The sequence below is a fragment of the Zootoca vivipara genome, chromosome 11 (genome assembly GCF_963506605.1).
Source record: "Zootoca vivipara chromosome 11, rZooViv1.1, whole genome shotgun sequence".
Taxonomy (NCBI): Eukaryota; Metazoa; Chordata; class Lepidosauria; order Squamata; family Lacertidae; genus Zootoca; species Zootoca vivipara.
The window spans coordinates 27,350,448-27,371,413 of NC_083286.1; the positions used below are offsets into that span (position 1 = coordinate 27,350,448).

At 42.2% G+C, this 20,966-nt stretch overlaps 1 protein-coding gene across 1 annotated transcript in view; it reads right to left on the bottom strand.

Annotated features, from left to right (window-relative positions):
- Positions 1–19,254, bottom strand: part of FAM81B (family with sequence similarity 81 member B) — a 31,717-nt gene extending 12,463 nt beyond the window's left edge. The window contains exons 1-5 of the mRNA XM_035099724.2: positions 19,093–19,254; positions 16,870–17,047; positions 13,273–13,343; positions 6,126–6,384; positions 1,826–1,944 (exon numbers count right to left, since the gene is read on the bottom strand). Of these exons, the coding sequence (XP_034955615.1) occupies positions 1,826–1,944; positions 6,126–6,384; positions 13,273–13,316 (422 nt within the window). The 5' untranslated portion in view covers positions 13,317–13,343; positions 16,870–17,047; positions 19,093–19,254. The remainder of the gene's footprint in view (positions 1–1,825; positions 1,945–6,125; positions 6,385–13,272; positions 13,344–16,869; positions 17,048–19,092) is intronic.
- Between the last annotated feature and the right edge of the window lie 1,712 nt (positions 19,255–20,966).

A 20,966-nucleotide genomic window follows, 5' to 3' on the forward strand; every position in this document is an offset into this window, starting at 1 on the left:
GGTAGGGATATCTGTGCAAAAGTATTGAATGGTAATTCAGTTTCATCGACCACACGTTTTCCTACGTTGCTTAATATTTGTGTACTCGATCTACACAAAGCTGACCCACCAATACCATTCCAAGGCCAATAAATAATTTCTTTTGTTTGACTCTTGTGACTAAGGAGTTTGTGAAATCAAGACAGCTTCTGTGATAGTGAAGACAGATTTAGTCCCAAGGATAAAAGCTTGAAAGTGCAATTCCTGTAGTTTCTGTCCAAAAGCCTCTTTCCAATTCCAGTCTATTTTAACCCCAGTAACCACCTGCAAGGCAGCACCATTGTAACTTACCCCATATCCCTATTTCCAGTTTGTGCTCATGTTAAGAATCCTATTTTTATCAATCCTCTCACCAGGAGCGTAGCGGGGGGGTGGGTGGGCCTACCCAGGCTCCACTGGGGGGCTCCACTTGGGGCGCCCCTCCCCGCCCCTCTCCTCTGCCCACATGCGCTGTACAGACATATGTGGTCCATGCTGGGTGCCCCGCGAGCAGCAGCCCATTACTGGCTACTGCTCTCGTGCGGCAGCCCATTATGGGCCGTCGTGCGCCAGCAGCAGCATGCACCGCACTCCATGCACCGCCGTTCGTCCTGACATGTGCGTCATGTGCCATGACATCACGACACATGCGTCACGACACCCCGTCCCCGGGGGGCGTCTCCGCGTTTGCCACCCTGGGCAGCCAAGCGGCTCCATTCGCCACTGCCTCTCACTGCGTGAGTTTAATTAATGAGGCAATATTTATACCAAAATTTAACACAGTATTATGAGTTTGGGGTGGAGGAAATAGGCTCCATGTGAGATCCTTCTGTTTGAACCCAAGGCTGTAGCTGTGGGAGAAACAAGACGGTTTTGGGGTGTTCATGCTGTGAACCCCTCCATCATAGGCTCAGGTGGTATATACCGGTATGTGTAAATAAACCATATATCTTGAAGACTCCACAGTCTTTGCTGTGTGCCACTTCCAAAAGGAAACACAAGTCCTGGGTAAGATCCTGGAATCCCTGGAATTTCTCACTGCTCAGAAATTGGGATGATGTGCAACAATATGTACAGAACAATTCAGCTTTGAACTTAAGAGGCGCCAGTTCAGCATTCTACAAATGGGATTCTTCGATTATAAAACCAAGGTATTAGAGGAAAACTTCAAAACTACATTAAATCACTTGTGTCGCCCCCTTAAAAAAGCAGCAGCCAGCAGTGGCCTACGTGTTTCAGCACCATGGCAGTGGAACGGGATCTACACTTCCCCCAGCTGCTGTGATACTGATCATTGCCACTGCATGCCGAAGCTGCTATTTGCCCCAGGAGAGAAGGTTCTTTTGGGCAAGTAGCAGCTCCCTGTTCAGAGCAAATGGTGCTGAGGGGAGCAATTTTCATCAGGCCCACAGCGCTGGTGAAAAGTAGTTCCCTATGCCACCAGCACCAATTCTGATTTGGATCAGCCTCCATCCACCACCACACAGTTCATAGAGAGAAGGTGGCAAACCACACATTAAATGTAACACATAGTTTTGTTATTGTAATGTGCTTTGTTTAAGGACACGCCGTTTTAGGACTGGGGTGTTTGTATGGAGAAGGTTCTTGTGTTGCCACACAATGCATCTCTCCCCACAGTGGAACACAGAGAAGGGCCTCTTCCAAAAATCTGAAGGCGCAGGTATGATGATAAAACTAGTGCTGCTCCTTCAGGTATTTGGGTCTCCAGCCCAGGATGTTGTAAATGTGAGACAAGGTGCAAATATTGTTGAGGTAGGTTTCCCTTAATAGAGTATGTCAGACTTACCTAGCCACTCTTCCACGTAGATCTCCAACTCCCTGCAAGTGTTTATGGTCTAGACTCTGCATAGCAAAGTTAGTTCCTGATGTTGCATCATCTCTTGATTTTATTTGCCTCTCCAGAACCTATAATTTTAGCAGAATTGTAAAGGGCTGTACCAATACGTGTTCAGTTTATTGTTGTACACAAATTTTTGTTGTTGCTTTTATTATTATTTATTAAATTTGTATACCACCCGTCATCTGAAGATTGCAGGGTGGTGGTTCACAACTTAAAAACACGTGTTATACAAACACACAAACTGCTGGTATTACTTAAAATGGGGGACTTTACATTGGAAGCTAAAGAGCAACTGAGTCTGTACTGGTTTACATTTTTCAATGGGCTAAGGCAATTCCTTTACCTTAGAGATTATCACGTTCCTCAGACCTGGTGGTACCTTTGGAAGTTGACAGTCCTACACTGTCAAAGCTTCCAATATCTGCCTGTGTTTGTGTATACTGTACATTTTTTATCCATATTGCCGACATTCAATATAGAATCTTGAGATGGGGAAGTTTCCTAAGGCCCTAATCACATTATTTGTATTTTCCCTGGCAAGTCAACAGGCCTCTAAACCAAACAATCCAATGGATGAATAAACTACCGGGTCTGACAGCATAGTGGCAGCTGAATAATGAAAGTGTAGAGCAGTTTGTTCCTTGAAACCACGCTACGTTCTTCCCACCCATCTCCCTAATGGCAAGACATTTGGTCTGGTTCAGATGGAAGGGGAAATCATCATTTCCTCACCATATGAATCAGAGTTGTATGGGCCCTGAGCAACCCAGGCTCTGAAATTTATCCTGGCTTCTTTTAACAAATCAACTTTAGACAAACCATTACAATGGTACATCGGGTTACAGACGCTTGAGGTTACAGATGCTTCAGGTTACAGACTCCGCTAACCCAGAAATAGTACCTCAGGTTAAGAACTTTGCTTCAGGATGAGAACAGAAATTGGGCGGCAGCGGGAGGCCCCATTAGCTAAAATGGTACCTCAGGCTAAGAACAGTTTCAGGTTAAGAACGGACCTCCAGAACAAATTAAGTTCTTAACCCGAGGTACCACTGTATTTCCATTCTCCATGACAATGAAAGGGGAGGGGGAGCATGTGAGTACAAGGCTCACCACAGTTCATTCCGATAGCAGGAAACCATGGCTTCTGTTATGCAATAATTGGACGATAGTGTGTACCTCTAGAGCTGCTCTGTAACTTAAATTTTAAGAAATATATTGCTATTAGCTGTCAACAGGGAAGGCATAACATATCCAGGCTGCAGGCTGCCTAAGAATATCGCAAAACTGGTGCTGTCTGTGCCACAAGTTCTCCACCTAAGGACTAAATGCTAATAGTGGGGTGGGAGAGCTGAAAATAATGCCAAACTATTTCACACCTGGCCATCAATGTGCCACTTTGGTTCCAGGATAGTACATGGGTAGACCAGTCTGAAAAGCCCAGGACACAATGTTTCCCCCTGTATTGTTCACACAGTACATTTGTTACTGTGGCTGATACTCTGGCATTCGATTATATGTAACACTCAGGCCCAGATTAGACTGTTTGTTTGTTTGTTTGTTTATTTTCTTAAGTGGTGGTGTGAATCATGAGAGCTATAAACAGTGAGAGGGGTGTTTCTCTCTCTGAAACAGGAAGTACACTCTGAGTATTGTATTTTCTTTCATGTTTGATGCTGTTAAATGAAATAAGGGTGGGATGAAGGTTTTATGATCATATTTGCAGGGGCTGGGCTAGATGACCTTTGGGGATACCTTCCAATTCTATGGTTCTATGATTTTTTTTGGGGGGGGGTGTAATCCTGGTATTTATTTTCCTCTAGGAGGCTTAGTTTGGTCAGAATCTAGTAAAAACTTCCAGAGTTAATGCAAAATACATTGCCTCTGGTAAATGAGCCACCATAGCTGCTAGAGGGTCATGAAAATTTGTGTCCTGGGCTTTTTAGACTTGTCTACCCATGTACTATCTGAAACCAAAGGGGCACATTCGTTGCCAGATGTGATTTTCCCCCCAGCTCTCCTACTCCACTATAAAACTGCTGTTAATTCTGAGAATTCATGAGAGTGTGGGAATAGAGGGAACATTCTCTCCTTGTCTGCCTTCAACTTTGTTCTAAGTGATTCATTATTATTTCATGAATATAACTGAAACAACAATGTTTAAGTACTCTTTTAAAACATTTTTAATTATGCTGAATCTCCCCATAATTTGAAATACTCTATTAGAATGTGTCTCTCCTCCTAATGGTTTTGTTATTTTATATAACATGGAAGTGCTGATTGGTTTGTCCTGCTACTTGCTAAGCAAAGAAATCCATCGTGGCTTTATGACTCTTCTCAATTTACTTCCTCATGTGGAATATTATTAATGCTTCCATCAGTATAGTTGCTATGACTCTGAGAATAGGGTTCTTAGCTTACCGTCTCCCTGGTGGCCACCTCTGCCAAGACCCTAATTATTCATGGTTATTATGGCAGTCTCTTCTTCCAGTGCAAAAGAGGCCAATTAAAAACAACCTTTGTGCCAGGAAGTATTTCATTATTATGACGGTTTTTTAAATGCTAAGTTTGTGTGTGGGTAAAATAAATGTCTTGACTCAAGAGGGTGGGGTGGGGGACTGCAACTACCTGACCCCCCCCCAATTAACGCCAAGTTCCAAGCATGGAAGAAGGGAAAACCACAATAATCTGTAAGCAAAACATAAGGTATGAGGGAAGCTGGCTGTAGAATCCTAAAAATTTTTTGAGAAAGGTCCAGAAACATATAGTACATATAGGGAGCTTTTTTCATCAATAGAGTATGGAGAAATATTCCCCACCTGCAATTTGAAAGGCTGTAGTCCATAATTCTGCCACCTCTAAATTTTTAAGCTCTGGGGATGGGGGTGTCTTGTTGGTGTTACTCCAGTGTTTGAGCTGTACCAGGGAATGCTTCCTGGATTATTGTTATGGGGCAAAGACACAAGGGCCCTAAAATGTTTCAGGAAGGATAGAGTCTAAGTCAGAGCTTTACAAACTGTGTGTCGCAACACGTTAGTGTGTTGGCTGCAGTGTGTAGGTGTGTCGCGTGAACTCTCCCAGTGCTCCCTCCCGGGGCTGGAAAGGGGTTAGTTTAACCTCTGGTTTGCTAATAAAATTGAATTACTGTGTTGCACGAAATGATGCATGTCTGAAAAGTGTGTCACCAACATGAAAGGTTTGGAAAGCTCTGGTCTAGGTGCTTTGGAGAATCATCACCTATCCCTTAAGCATGGAGAAAGAATCAAAATGATGACACTGTTTCTGAATTCCAGGGGCCAAAGTGCAAAGAAAAGAGAGTCAAAATTACCTTTCTGGATACTCAGCTGAAAATGCCTTTGAAGATAAACTACAGTGGTACCTCTACTTACGAATTTAACGCACATTTGTAAGTCGAAATTTTTTTAAAGTCGAATCCCATAGGAATGGATTGGGAGAAAAAATTCATAAGTTGAAGCAACCCTATCTAAAAATCCGTAAGTAGAAAAAATCCTATCTAAACCGCATCCAAGATGGCGGACGGAGCTCCGTTCGTAAGTAGAAACATTCGTAAGTATATTCGTAAGTAGAGGTACCACAGTAGTACATTCGTACCTTGGCGATTCAAACGCTTTGGCTCCCGAACGCCGCAAACCCGGAAGTGAGTGCTCTGGTTTGCAAGTGTTTTTGGAAGGTGAATGTCCGACACGGCTTCCAATTGAGTGCAGGAAGCTCCTGCAGCCAATTGGAAGCCACACCTTGGTTTCCGAATGTTTTTGGAAGTCGAACGGACTTCCGGAATGGATTCCGTTCGAGAACCAAGGTACAACTGTACATAGATCTTAAAGCCTGCATGTACCCTTTCTGAATATATATTATAAGCAACAGCCAAATTCTGCAATAAGTTATGGGGGAACGGGAATCAAAGTTCTTCTACCCAAACCCCTCTTTTCCCTAGATTGGGGGTAAGAGATGTATCTGAGCAACAAGTCAGAATCTGTCCTTTAATGCTTCCCCTGTCCTAATAGTGATCATTGCTCCCAAGTAATTTGCATTCAGGAGTCAGTGCAAAAAGCAGGTGTTGGCAGCTAGCTGGCTAGACTTGCTGCCTCCTGGGGGGAACAAAGATATGCATATTTTATAAGTAACTTAATAAGTAAACCCGTCTGGAGCTGAACACAACATAGCTACTGAATAAACCAGAGCTTTAACAAATTGCCGGCAATGCCAAACATGACTGCGGTGGTGGTACCTCTATGTCGTGGCTCAGCTTTTTAACTATGCTTGTGATCGTCTGTATGTGGTTCTCCAGTAGCTGGCGTGCTGCTGTCTCCCCTTGCTGAATGCCTTTATTTCCGTGAAGGTAAGAAACAAGGCCATCTTTGATCCGAAAGGCCTGATCCAGGAGGACAGCTGTGGTCCTCTCCTGGTTGGACAGCCGGTCTTCAAGGGAATGCACTCTGCTTCCAGAAACATGTGGAATCGTAGGCAGGAAAGGCTGGCTCTGACTCCTGTCCAACAAGTAACCGAATGAGTTAAAAGGTTATGGAGTTAAAGGTAAGGCATATATTAGAATGCCCAGCTATGACAACCTTGTAAAATAAGAAAGGTAAAGTGTATTCAGGTGGTTGTAATTCCTCTCTCTCTCCCCCCCTTCACTTCATACCTATCTTTTAAACAAAATTTATACAATGCTTGAATCTAAATAAGCCGTTTACAGTAAAATGAAACATTAAAATTTTAAAGAACATAATGTTTAAAAACATATTTGAAATCATTCAGAAACTTAAAATCAACAATAAGCTGAAAACATATTAAAACACACGTAACCTCTTCATGTTTGGATAGGCTTGCCTAAACTAGGGCTGCCATACATCCAGACATTTACCCCAAACATTACTGGGATTTAAAAGGTGGAATTGACGAAAGGCGGCACTTTGTCCTGGATCTTAGGCATTGGCGTTTTTGTAAAAAAACCAAAAAAATAATTCGGGGTGTGGTGTCCTGGCTTTTACTTTTTGAAATATGTCAACAGTACCAAAACAGAAGTGTTTAAGGAGGCACTGGAACGAGTACAGCGAAAGCCTGATGTGAATAGGCAAAGATTTCCAAAATGTAGGTGCTGCCACCAGAGGCGAAGCAAGCTGCTCCGGTACCTGGAGCAGCGCTTGTCCCAGGGGGCGTGGCGCGTCACCCACAGGGATGCGGTGCGCGTTCTAGGGAGTGTGTGGTGCGCCCCCTGGGGGTGCCGCCAATCGAGGGTTGGCATTTTGTCACTCCCCTTTGGAATGGCACCCGATGCGGACAGCCCTCCCCACCTTGGAATGCCCCTGGCTGCCACCCCAAAAGACTGATTTCATACAAGTGTAGGGGGAAAAAAGTGGCATGTGTAACAGTGCAGCATATATGAGATAAGCCAGTCCTACAAGTAAATTACATACATATTGTTATATATAACCATCATATTTGGTCTGCAAGATCATGCAATCTGCCCCAAGTAAACAGACATGGGATTAGAAGGTTCAATATTCAAAAGAATAAGGCGGGTTTCAAGTACCATGTACAATTATTCTGTGCATCTGGTCTTAAAAGGTAGTAAGAAAACTGCTGCAGGAACGCTGGCAGCCTTTTAAGAGGAAAATATGGTAGCACAAGATACCATATCATGTGATATAATATGGTGGTCTTCTTCTGTTCACACAGAAGAATGGAGCCCTAACATGTTAGTAGGACTTCAGTTCCATACTGCAAATCATATACTGTAATAGGTACAATTCCGTCAGTCTTAAGGCACCTTCTTATGTTCTGCTTTTTTATATGGTTTTGGTTGATGGCATGCTTACCTCTAAAAGGGATACAATGTGAGTAGTCTGAAAAGGGAGCAATTTGAAATAACTCGAGCTGTTCAGAATTGGAGACCAGGCAGCATGAACTGACCCACTAAGCTTCAAATCAGCATTAAAAAGAAATTTAATCAAGAATTAGTAAATCCTTGTGATTAGGTCTTGCGGTTGGTAAACTGTAGTCCCCCCCCCCCCAAAGTTAATTTTGCAACCTGGCATTTCATGGCTATGAGCTAACGTTTCATTTTTCTGTTCCAGGAGAGTTAACTTTGAGCACAAAGCATAGGAACCAAATGTGTTTTTATTTCCTTACATACTGCACTAAACACATTCATTTACAAGGTATCTTCACCATGATAGAGACATAATATAAATTACTGTACTTTTCTGTGTATAAGATGAGGTTTTTCTACTCAAAAATAATGTCAAGGGGGGTCGTCTTATACACGGATAGTGCGTGGGGGGGACGGTTGATTGGTTGCAGCCGCGAGCTTGTAAGCGGTGATTTTTTGGGTGATTGGTGGCTGCGTCAAATGCTGCTTTGGATTGGCTGCTGCTGTGGTAATTGGGTGGGTGATTGGTTGTTGTGGCAAGGGCTGCTGTGGATTGGCTGTCACTTTGACAATAGGGGTTGCAATTGCCATCTGCTGTTGGTTAGCATGCAGACGCATGTTGGCTTTGGTGATGTGAGCAATTGTCAGTGTTCGTCAGTCGGGTTAGTGATTTTGGGTATTTCCCCCTGAAAAAAAGCTCAAGAACCCTGGGCAATCCTCCCCAAAAAAGCTCAACAACTTTTGGCAATCTCCCCTCATTTTCTTAAATTTGACTCCCCCAAAATAGGGGCGTCTTAAACACGGGGGCGTGTTATACACGGAAAAATACGGTACTTTGAAGACACCCACCCTCCACTTTGGCCTGCCATCATCATAGGAATATAGGAAGCTGCCTCAATTGAAGTCAGAGCTTTACCAGTGTTCATGTTAGCTTAGGTTGGATCTACATCAATTGTAAAAATGCTGTGAAAAATAAAAACGTAAGATAGCTGTCAATGCAATTTTATACTGATGACGGATTACTGCTCTACAGCAGCCTCTGGTGTCACATTTTTATAACATATTTTAAATGTTTAAACTAACCATTGTAGATTTGCCCTTAGTTTTGTCTACATGGACTGTCAGTGCCTTTCCAGGATTTCAGACAGTGATGTCTCCCAGTCCTTCCTGGAGATGCCAGGGATTGAACCTGGGACCATAGCTGCCAAGTTTTCGCTTTTCTCGCGAGGAAGCCTATTCAGCATAAGGGAAAATCCCTGTAAAAAAGGGATAACTTGGCAGCTATGCCTGCGACTCACCTGCATACGAAACAGATGCTCTACCACAAAGCTATAACGTTTCCTCATGTACCTCCGGGGGGGGGGGTATGTGTGTGGAGTCCCCTGACATTGTCAATTATTGGAATAGAAGTGACACACAGTCAGCCTCTCTTGCTTTCTGGCTTCATAAACTAACCAGGCAAATTGTGGGCGAAGAGAGATCACAAATAAAAAGTGGTCTCGTTGCCGGTAAGAGTTGCTCAGCAGATTTTGGAACAAGGACTGGCATATCTTATCTTGCCTCTAGCAAAGGATACACTTAAAAGGGAGGGCTACACACTGGTGCTGGAAAGATCAAACCCTGACTTTGAATTTATTGCTTAACAATTAAAAACAAGAGGTATTAGAAATTTCTTAAAGAAAATACTTGAAAATTAGAATAGAAAACTATTTTGAAAATGTCTACCAAAAAATGCATTTAAAAAAGCCATTCCAACAAGTAGTGTTACAAATTTTAGATCACCTGGGCTTGATACGTTGACAGCATTATAAAACATCCTTGACATTTGTGCTATGTCCAGATCTTGAGCTGAAACAATTAATGCTAGGAGCTGTAATAAAAATGCAGAGTCGGTCTGCTGGCGTGACTTCAAATTGACAGTAGCAGTGCCAAATCACATTAATTTTTCAGGGGATTAGTCCATATGGAATAGAGTGTCCATCTCTGGCTCCAGAATCTTAATGGCTGAAGACTGAATTGCTCTAGCAGTTTCATCAGAGCATGTCCCAGTTGCCATAAGGCAAATTATTTACACCCATATTTGTTAGAGGCAGAAGCTGAGTGCAGAGGGGGGCCAAGGGTGGGCAAACTACCCCAGAAGAAGCACAAAACATGCTCCCCACCAGATGCACTGCCCCTCCCCTGACACCCCCCATACACCTTTGGTCCCCACTCTACACTCAGCTCTCACCTGTGGCTCCTAGAAGCTGTCAGCATGTGACAGCAGCCACACCCTGGGAAATGATTTTTACTGGTCAGCTAAACCAGGTGTGGGCAGCTGATGGGTTTAAACTCTCAGTGAGTTAGGGACTTGTTATCCCCTGCATGTGAAGAGAGGCTCCAGTGGCTCAAGCAGACAAGATCCATAGTGCACCTGCACATGCTGTAGAGGGAAATGAGGAGCAGATGGGGCTCGTTAAACCTCTGCTGCCTTTTGCCTATACTCATTTGTGAGAAGGGCTTTGGGAGTAACCCCTGAGAAATAATCTCTGTCCGCTGCCATTCAGGACATCTTTGGGAAAAGGAAAGGCAGAGGAGTAAACCCTACACAATTCCAGGGTGGAGTCCCTAAGGCAGTTGGGTGGCATCTTTTGTGCCTCCTTCCAGCAACTCCTGCAGCTAGGTTGGTGTAAAATGTACTATTTTGTTTTCTTTTGGATTACATCAGGGAGGCATAGAAAGGGGTCTTGTCGTCTGGGCAGCCCAGGGCTTCCATATACACTGCCCAGGCTTGCACCCTGGAAAGGTCGCTGCAGTGCTGCTAATGCAGCAAAAACAATGTGGGAGGCAGCAGCTACAAATTATAAGCTCAACCAGACGGGCCTAAGGTACCAGCACTACAGGTTGTTTTGTCAGTGGGAGAGAGATCATTGTGTCTCACTGGTCAGCTACCGCCCGTCTTAAGCCAGGCAGACCCTGGTCAATACGGTGCTAACCCACCACTGTCCACCTGCTTCAATGGGTATGTGTAGTTTAGAGTATAACTTGACAAGCAGACTGAACCACTGCACCAGGCAACAGAGTAAATAAATAAACTATCTTGGGCCTAGCAAGCTGGAATGTCAGGACCATGTATCTTGGCTTGTCCACCAACCTGGTGCAGGTTAACGACTCATGGAAGTCAGCCATCATTGACCCTGAGCAGAAAACGCTCAACATTGATGTTGCCACTTTATAGGAGACCAGACTCGCATTGAATGGCAGCCTCCTAGAGAATAACTATACCTTATTCTAGCAAGGAGGGCAGCTAGAAGAAACACATGTTCATAGCATGGGCTTCGCAGTGAAGAACTCCCTTCTGTCTGTGATAGAACTACCAACTAAGGGCTCAGAATGCTTGCTCTCTTTCTGCCTCTCAACCACCTCTATTGTGGTTAACATCTTGAGCATTTAGGCTCCCACCATGTGCTCTGACATACAGTTCTAGAGGGAACTAGACCAGGCTGTCTGGATAGTCCCAGCCTGCAAACACCTATTCCTGCTGGAAGATTTCAATGCCAGAGTTGTGGGTGGTCATCACACATGGGACAACTGCACAGGCCACTTTGGTATTGGCAACATGAATGAGAACAGACAAAGGCTGCTTGAGCTGTGTTCGTATCACAGCCTGGGCAAAATAGCGAGTGTCCTAGAGACATCCAAGGTCAGGCCACTGGCATCAGCTGGACCTGACTGTCACCAGGCGATCGTGATGGGGTGAGCTCTCATTGCTCTGTCCCAGCTCCTGCCAACCTAGTAGTTTGAAAGCACACCAGTGCAAGTAGATAAATAGGTACCGCTGCAGCGGAAAGGTAAACGGCATTTCCATGCATTCTGGTTTCCGTCATGGCATTTGGTTGGGCCAGAAGCGGTTTAGTCATGCTGGCCACATGACCTGGAAAGCTGTCTGTGAACAAATGCCGGCTCCCTCAGCCTGAAAGCGAGATGCGTGCCGCAACTCCATAGTCACCGTTGACTGGACTTAACCGTCCAGAGGTCCTTCACCTTTTACCTTTAGTGCTGACTGTAATACAGATCAATCCCTGGTGGTGAGAAAGATCCTTCTCCAGCCAACGAGAACCCATAGCACAAAGCAGGAAGTACAGAGCCTTGAATCAACACTGCTAGAACAGTCATGCCTAAACTTTGTAAACACTTCTCTGATTCTGTCAAACAAGCACAACTGAACTACCCTAGAGACAGCGCCAGAGTAAGGTGGGACCACGTCAAAGAGGCAACCTGCAATACTGCTATGTCCTCTTTTGGCAAAAGAGAGCAACAGATCCCCAACTGGTTTGAGGCTCAAATCTGAAAAGTGGAATGAAAATAAGTTTGAATTCACCCCCATTGTCTCTTGAGACAGACAGATGCCAGCAACATTAGAGGCAACAAATGTAAATAAAAAATATTTTGGACTTAGAAATGCCCATGTCATGAGCCTTACAACATGCACCTAACTGCTTCATTCCAAGCATGGGCTGAAAGACATGATTTCAAGAGCACTGAAATTCTGCCAAATAGTTGCATATCTCTTTTCCAGCACTGATTTCCTGCCAGAGCAGAAGTAAATAAATGCAGCTGAGTCTCCTCCAACATGGGCAAAGGGGATCTGTCTTTCACAGATGGAAACCAAATCAGATTCTTGTATCATATAAACACAGTGAACCCACACACAGCCAGACTAGCCAATACTTCATTCCTTTTGAAAATGCTGGTTACTCTTACTACCTGTGTTTGTACTAATTATATTTCTTATGAGAAGTGTGACAGCAGGTGTCAGAGTGACTGGTTGCAGGAACCCATACATGAAACATGGATAAATTATTTATGCTTGCTGACCTTGTGAAATTTGTGTCTGAGAAGAATGTAAATGATAACCTACAGCAATGACCTTGCTTCCTGAGAAACAGCAGCCTGTGGAAATGTGTGAGGTTTGTACTTTTAGCTCAGCCTGTTTTTCTCTGGCTTTCACTACTTTTTATCAGGAACCATGCTAGCTGTGCCATCATGAATGCTTCAAGGTTGTTCTTAAAACCTGAAAAGAGGGTTTTCTTTGACTTTAAAAAATCGAATTTTAGTTCAGCTATACTTTAAAAAAAAACACCTTTTATTTCTACTATGGTATCTCACATTGCCAAAAGAATATCAGAACCTACTGAGATATTTATGGAACTTTTGTTTCTTTCCTTTTTAAGTGAGCCATTCTGAAAAATGGGATATAAATAATCCTCTATAAAGAATTTGTTAAACTAGTTAAAACATTGTTTATAAAGAATTTGTTAAACTAGTTAAAACACTTTGACAAAGTTGAGGAAAATATCTGCAATATGAACAAAAGACAGACTTTGCATATTGAATGTTGTCAACAGCTCTTAGCAATGTCACATTTTTTAGTAATGATGAACATCAGCACATAGTCTTTTTGCCTTAACAATTTATGTCAAATGAATCGTATCTTAAATGATGGAAATCCTAGATTACTTACTTGTCAAGGTGTTTAATCGGCTCAGTTGTGTTCTCTGTTGACATCTTTATTTGAAGTATTATCTGTAAGACCTTTACAAGGGCAAGAATACATTATTAATCATGAGCTTCAGATGAACTAATCAAACCAACTACAGCCCACTTATAGGGCAATATAACCTCCATTTACTAAATGGCTTGCAGAAATGCCAACAGTGTCAGTTAATCAAATGTCCACATAAACAGAGTTTGCTTTCATATATGGAAGATACACTCAGTTATTAATTCATTCAGCCTTTATTGGCATAATTTAGACATAAAATCATAAAAGAGAAAAAAATCCATAAAACCTTGGTAATCCAGACATATTGAAAACATAAAATACTCAATAGGTAAAGGTAAAGGGACCCTTGACCATTAGGTCCAGTCGTGACCGACTCTGGGGTTGCGCGCTCATCTCGCATTATTGGCCGAGGAAGCCGGCGTATAGCTTCCAGGTCATGTGGCCGGCATGACAAAGCCGCTTCTGGCAAACCAGAGCAGCACATGGAAACGCCATTTACCTTCCCGCTGTAGCGGTTCCTATTTATCTACTTGCATTTTGACGTGCTTTCGAACTGCTAGGTTGGCAGGAGCTGGGACCAAGCAACGGGAGCTCACCCTGTCACAGGGATTCGAACCGCTGACCTTCTGATCAGCAAGCCCTAGGCTCAGTGGTTTAACCACAGCGCCACCTGGGTCCCAAAATACTCAATAGCCACGATTAAATAACGGTTAAGTAGTTTAAAATTTGACTTTAAAAAATCTCAGCTAAATATCCTGACAGAATCTCAATAGTTTTGGGAATATCATCCCTCAGCAGACATTGGATGAAAAGTTCTTTGCAAATAGATACTTTAAGCTTTAAAGGAGTCGCCAGTAGGTTTCTCTGAAGTGTGTTGAAGAGAGGGCAGCCCATAATTATATGGCATATTGTATCTTGTGTATTCATACCACAAGAATACACTATTGTGGTCTATTCTGGAAGGCTATTTTTTGGAACCTTCCAGACAGTACAAATGAGAGGAATGCATTTGAATGGGCTAACATAAAAACTCTATGATACAAAGGGGTATCTAAATTATAAAAATAGTTGGGCACAAACCTAAGTAAGCAGATGATCATACAGAGGGGCTTAGTTTTATGTATTCAGTTGTCTGTGTTTGCCTGAGCTTCAGTCTGGACTAAGAATTCTGAGCTCCTGTGTTCTGATTCGATACATGATATCCAATCACAGAACATTTCAGGATTTGGGCCTCTGCCATTGGCCCTTAAATTCTGAGTCAAGATTCGCAGCTTGGAAGTTTAGACAGCCAATCACGTTGGAAGTAGGAGTGGCCCAGGCCTTCAGAAATGTATATAAGCAGTTGCTTTGTCCCTGTTGTTCAACTCTGTAGTTCAATAAAGGTTCTTGCTGTTATCACCTGCACTTCACTTAGTGCGGTAAAGATTTTGAAATTTGTGATCTAACAGCCTCTGCTTAATGAGAGAGAAAATGCGTAACTCGTCCAGTAAAAGGAGAGAATGCATTGCAATCTCTAATTGTTTGAGTTTAAAGGTAATTAGTATGCAAAATAGTAACGAACTGACATCAAACAAAATCACCTCATCAGGCATGACAAATTAAGAAAAAACCATGGGAATGTTGGCAAAAATACAATAGACAGAATGTCAGAGACCATGGAAAATGAACAAGTGTAAACAGCTAGGTCACATCTGCCGTCCCTGTCCTATGGGACTTATCCACCCACAGGCTATGTCACCCAAGCCTATGAGGGAGGACCAAGTAGTAGAGCATCTGCTTTGCATGCAGAATGAGGTCCCTGGCTTAGTCTTCAGCATCTCTAGGTAAGGTTGGGAGATATCCTTGTCAGAAATTCTGGAGAGATCTTTGTCGGGAGGTGGTGGACTCTCCTTCCTTGGAAGTTTTTAAGCAGATCTTGGATAGCCATCTGCCACGGATGCTTTAGTTGAGATTTCTGCATTGCTGGGGGTTGAACGAGATGACCCTTGGAGTCCCATCCAACTATGATTCTATGCCCATTTCAAAGAGTCAGGTTGCAGGTGATGAGGAAGACCTCCACCTCAGACTAGTCTGGAGAGCCAATATCGTTTTGAGTAGGCAGAACTGGGAGAGATGAACTAATAGTCTGGCAGGTTCCTATTTTCCCAGAAGGAAAAATTCTTGTGCAGCACTAAACCATAGCTGCCAAGTTATCCCTTTTTTAAAGGGATTTTCCATTATGCTGAATAGGCTTCCTCACGAGAAAAGGGAAAACTTGGCAGCTATGCACTAAACTGTCCTGTGAAATGGCTTATTCTCTCCCCTCCCCCACCCTTCCTCTGTGCAATTTTGCTCAGTGATGCAGCACTGAAGTAATAGTTAATTCATTACCGTAATTCAGAATGCTTCTACTAAAAACAGTTTTTTCTCCTGCTGCTATGATCATACCACTCACACAGCTATGATCTGTATACCAGCTCCTGGCTTTCAAGATCAACCCTAAGCGCTCCCTCTTCACATTTAAAGCTCTCCGCCCCTGACTATATCTCTGTGTACATCTCCCCTTAATCCCCCTTTGTTCTTTCCACTCCACATTAGCTCACTTGGCTTATGTTGCAGGGAACAAGGCAGAGGGCCTTCTCGGTGGTGGCGCCTGCCCTGTGGAACGCCCTCCCAACAGATGTCAAAAAGGAAAACAACTACCAGACTTTTAGAAGACATCTGAAGGCAGCCCTGTTCAGGGAGGCTTTTAATGTTTAATAGACTACTGTGTTCTATTTTTCTGTTGGAAGCCACCCAGAGTGGCTGGGGAGACCCAGCCAGATGGGCGGTGTATAAATAATAAATTATTATTATTATTATTATTATTATTATTATGAAGCTCTGTAGGTCCCTTTCACATACCGGTACTTCCATGCTGTTACCTATGGTTGGGGTAATCCCTTTGCCTTTGTATCCAATTAAGATACGCTTCCTGTCCCTCCATAAATCCCACTACCCTCAGCAAAGCCTTTTCTGAAGTCTGCCATCATATCTAATGTCAGAAGGAGACTGGGCCTGTCCTATGCCAGCTTCCTTAGTGAGGAAATTTGTTCCCCATCTCTTTCCCATCCTCCTCACTTAAAAATACCGTAATAATCAGGAAGCCTGTTTCCCAGACACCTTTGGATATTCTACTTTGGTTAAGAAAAATCAAATATCATATTATGTTAAAGTAAAATATATTGCTCCATCAAACCCCACCACTGTCGACCAGGGGTTTGGATTGCAGCCTAAAATAGCAAGCTTTCTTGACTATGTTCTAAACCAAACTGCAGTGCCTAGCATACTGTAATTAATAACTGCTAATATTTCTATTATCAGATATTCTGTTCTTTATTTGGTTCTATTCCTAACAGTGATACATAAAAAGAATTGATGATAGAGAACAAAAACATAATTCAGTTATATCTGAATGATATTTATGGAAGTAACCTAAACTAATGAACACTACAGAACCTAAAATTAATTAAATAGCATGATGATTACAAATATCACAAAGATTCCAAGAAGCAGAAAACATCTTAAATGGATTACCTGCGACTTAAGATGGTATAACTCTCTTCGCTGAACAGTAGGTGCTCAGCGGCTTTTTGCTTAGGTGATTCAACTGTTGTTCAACTCTGAAAGATGCTTAGAACCAGCATTGCTGTTTCCCTGGTGATGCCTTGAGGTCAACATTCCATTTCCATGACTCATGACAGAACTTGGAAACCTGTATTAGTAAAAAATAGTGCTACAGTAATCTTTAACTTACAAAACAGTATTTGAATGAGTATGTACGATAATGACTGCATGGCGTTGAGTGGAGAATCGAAAATGCCCTTTAGCACTATTAGATACTGTATGTCTACCCAGGTTCCTTGTTCATCCATACAGAAGTGAACTATGATACTGGCATGAAGTTTCTCCCTTGGGCTTAACTATATTCCAAAAGATAATTTAATACCCTCTCAATAAGATTTAATGTGTTTTGGATTTTCCACATGGTAGCTATTTTTAAAGAATTGGCACCACTCTTCCCAATAAATGCATGCAAATTGCTTCATGGGGCTTCTATTAGCATGCATGTTTGCATTTTCAGGGAGAAAGTCTGTACTTCAGTTGATTGTTTATTTCCACAAGTTCTGTGTTCTCAAAAACTCATATCACTGTCCCATTGGAGAGATAGAATAGCTTTTATTAGGCAGAAAAATTGTATCATGAGCGCTCTTCAAATGACCATGTGGTTTGATTTCACCCCCAGAGGCACAACCAATGTCTCTCAAGACAGACGGGTGCCAACAAAAACAACAAAATACACCAGCAATATAATTCATAAATACTATTCAGAGTACATTAAATTGTAGTTAATGCTTATTGTACATTCCTTTCTGCTTTAATTTGCTTCTAATATTTAATCAAGGTGGGGGGGGCTCAGTGTATTCTCTTGCCTCATAACTATTGGAAGCATGTTAACTTGTTCCTTATGGCTATCTGCCAAACTTTTCTCAATCACTCAGAAAAAATAGATGGGGTATTTTGCTAATAATGCTCTGGCTTTCAATCATAAGTTGCCGACAGGTTCATGTCTTCTTCTTGCATTGCCTTTTAAATAACCCATAAGAATGACTAACATTCTGTAGTGGATGTCATAAAAGACACTTATTCATAATCCTGATTTATTTATTTATTTTCTTTCTTTTTTTTTTTTTTTACCAATATAGTTTCACTCTCCATCATATGTGAAAAAAGGATTGGCAACTCCGTAAATTTCCCGAGCAATTTGCACACACTTTTTGCAATACAAAATGTTGTAGGCATGTTCTTTCTTTGAGATGCTCGAAGCACATCAGAACTACAGTAATATAATTCCACCATTTTTCAGTAACAAGCATATTCAAATCCCTTGGGAGAAGTAATCCAATTTTTTTAGGAATACAGAACTGGAAGAAAATCAGGGAAATTGCTCGACTTATAATTTTATTATATTACACAAAGCGCAAAAGTAAACATACACAATTAATACCATGGCATTGGGGGCTGGTTCATAAGGGTAAATGGGGCACTGCCCCCACCAACCCCCAGCATATCCCTACTTGCCTGCTTTCTTTCTTAAAACCAGCCAGGTGGTATCTCTGCCTGTCATTGGCTGTGGCTTCACCTACTGTTGCCTTCTCTCTCGTCATTCCCAATGGGCACCACCAGCCACTCCTGTGTAATGGCATGGTATGATTTCTTTACATACCACATTTTGGCCCAAAGGCCGCCTAGGAGCTAAGCTGCATATTAATTAAAAAAAGAAGAAGACATGTACAGAATACAGTCAATAAAATAAAAGAAATCACAATATAAAGTCACAAAATACCCACGTCACTAGGATATGTGTTCCTGAGCTGCATTCATCCTCTTGCCACATATACAGAATATAGATATTTTAATAAATCAATAATACAGGTTTGGTTTTTCCAGCCAGTGGATTATAATAATTATAAGCTCTTCTGAACACCACTGCAACCTTTAAAGGCCTGCGAGTGCGCCCCATCTTTGATAATCAGAAGAGAGCTGTAAAACTAGCATTTTATGCCAGTCTGACAGGTTCTCTCTGCCTTTAACCAGCCTTATTAATAGTCTCAATCCCACAGCACTTGACTCAAAGTACCAGTCCCAGAGAAAACGCTGCTTCTAACCCAAGCCCAGCACTCATTGCTGTTGTAGTCATTTGTTCCTCGTTTGCCTAGCAGTTTACTGAAAATGTCAAAAAGATAAAACTATCAGTACCTGGTGGGAAGCTTCTTGGAGGAGCTACTGTGCTTCCTTTTGGGTGAAAATCAAAAGACAAAAGCCCTAGAAAATAGATTTCCCCGCCTTCATTTCTCATGAAGAGCAGCAGCAGACAGCTCCAGGAAACTCCGAACTCTTGTCACCAAGATACTTTTGTTTACTTCTGTCTCCAGGCAACTAGAATGCCAACTTTCAGACAGGGAAATGTGCAGCAAAGCTATGGGCTGTGCGCTTTACACTGAAAACTGGATTTAACATTTAAATCTGCTTGTTTTGATTTCTGTACCTTACCTTTTGATCTGCTAGGGCTGTCGTTTACCTCTTGCAAAGTGGAAATAGCCTCCTTAGTCCAAGGCCAGAATAATAATCAAAATAGCCACCCACCTTTTACCGCAGCTGGTCTAAAGCGGTGATGGTTTTTTTTTTTTACAGGATTAAAGCAGGTGTGTAAGTTCGGAGAAAGAAATGGCACCCATTTAAAAACAAAACAAAACAAAACAAACAAACAAACAAACCTGCCTCTTTGGCACTGTTATGTTCCCTGACAGGACTCCTGAACCTTTAATAACAGGCAGAAATTCAGTAGGTGCAGATTTTCCCACTTTGGATATACAGTATAGTGATGGGGGAAATTACAGCTGTTAAATTTGTGCATGATAATGACACAAAAGGTCTGTCAGAACAAAAGGTGACCAAGACCACATACAAACCACACATTTAAAGGACATTTCCACTTCAGGAAACCTGGGAGCTGTCATTTATCTCTAACAGAGCTGCAATTTCCAGTACCCTAAACAAACTACTATTCCCAGGATTCTCTGGGGCAAAAAATGTGTTTTCAATGTACTGTCTATGCCAGGCATCCCCAAACTTCAGCCCTCCAGATGTTTTGGACTACAATTCCCATCATCCCTGACCACTGGTCCTGTTAGCTAGGGATCATGGAGGGCCGCAGTTTGGGGATGCCTGGTCTATGTAGTCTAGGTCTTTGTGTTTCTGCACCCTGCTCTTCCTCAGAGCAGCATTTAGGCTGAAAGTAACACTGACTGCCCCAAATCTTCCAAGGAGTTTTACAGCCCCCATGTAAGCCGGATGAGGACTCTCACACAGGACATTGCAGGCATGGAGACAGTCGACTCAGCTATACAGTTGCAAATAAAACATTTTGAGTGCGTTTTAAGTGCAAAATACAATGTGACACTAGATGGTGATGGTGAGCCTCATGGAAATTCAGTGTATTTTTTAAAACGCTTTTTAAAAAGCATTTTCAGAATGTTTTTTATATGTGTATAGATTCCACCAGTCTTCATTTTGAAGTAGGCCAGCTGAGAGCTGTCTAGCCCTCTCCCGGGCCTAAAAAGGAAAATGCGGTAAATTACACTTTTTTTATGTAATATGGTAACTATCGATTGATGGGTTATTTTATGTCTAATGTATTACTTATATTTATGTATACCAATTATAAAATAAACCATTTAAAAATATGTTGGCCATCTTCCTTTCATACTTGTCAAAAATGACAATATGAAAAATATACCATACCGTAGTATTTAAGGTCCACTTGTTAAGAGCTAGACAGATGGACTCCTGTGTACCATTGTACCTAAGGAAAGTCACTAGAGGCTTGGCTTTGGTTGAAAGAGTCACATACTGTTCCTCTTGAGCCTTGTACTTTGAAATCTGATGTGATATATTTAGTCCAGAAATGAACAGATGGGCTGTTTGTACTTGGTACTTTAAATTCCCACAATATTAAAAATGATTGTATAGGTTTTTGACATGGTTTAAATGAATGATTTCTCATTATATAACAAGAGCAGGATTTTGCCCGTCCACTATTAAGATCTTTTAAAGTTTTGGTTAAGAGTTGC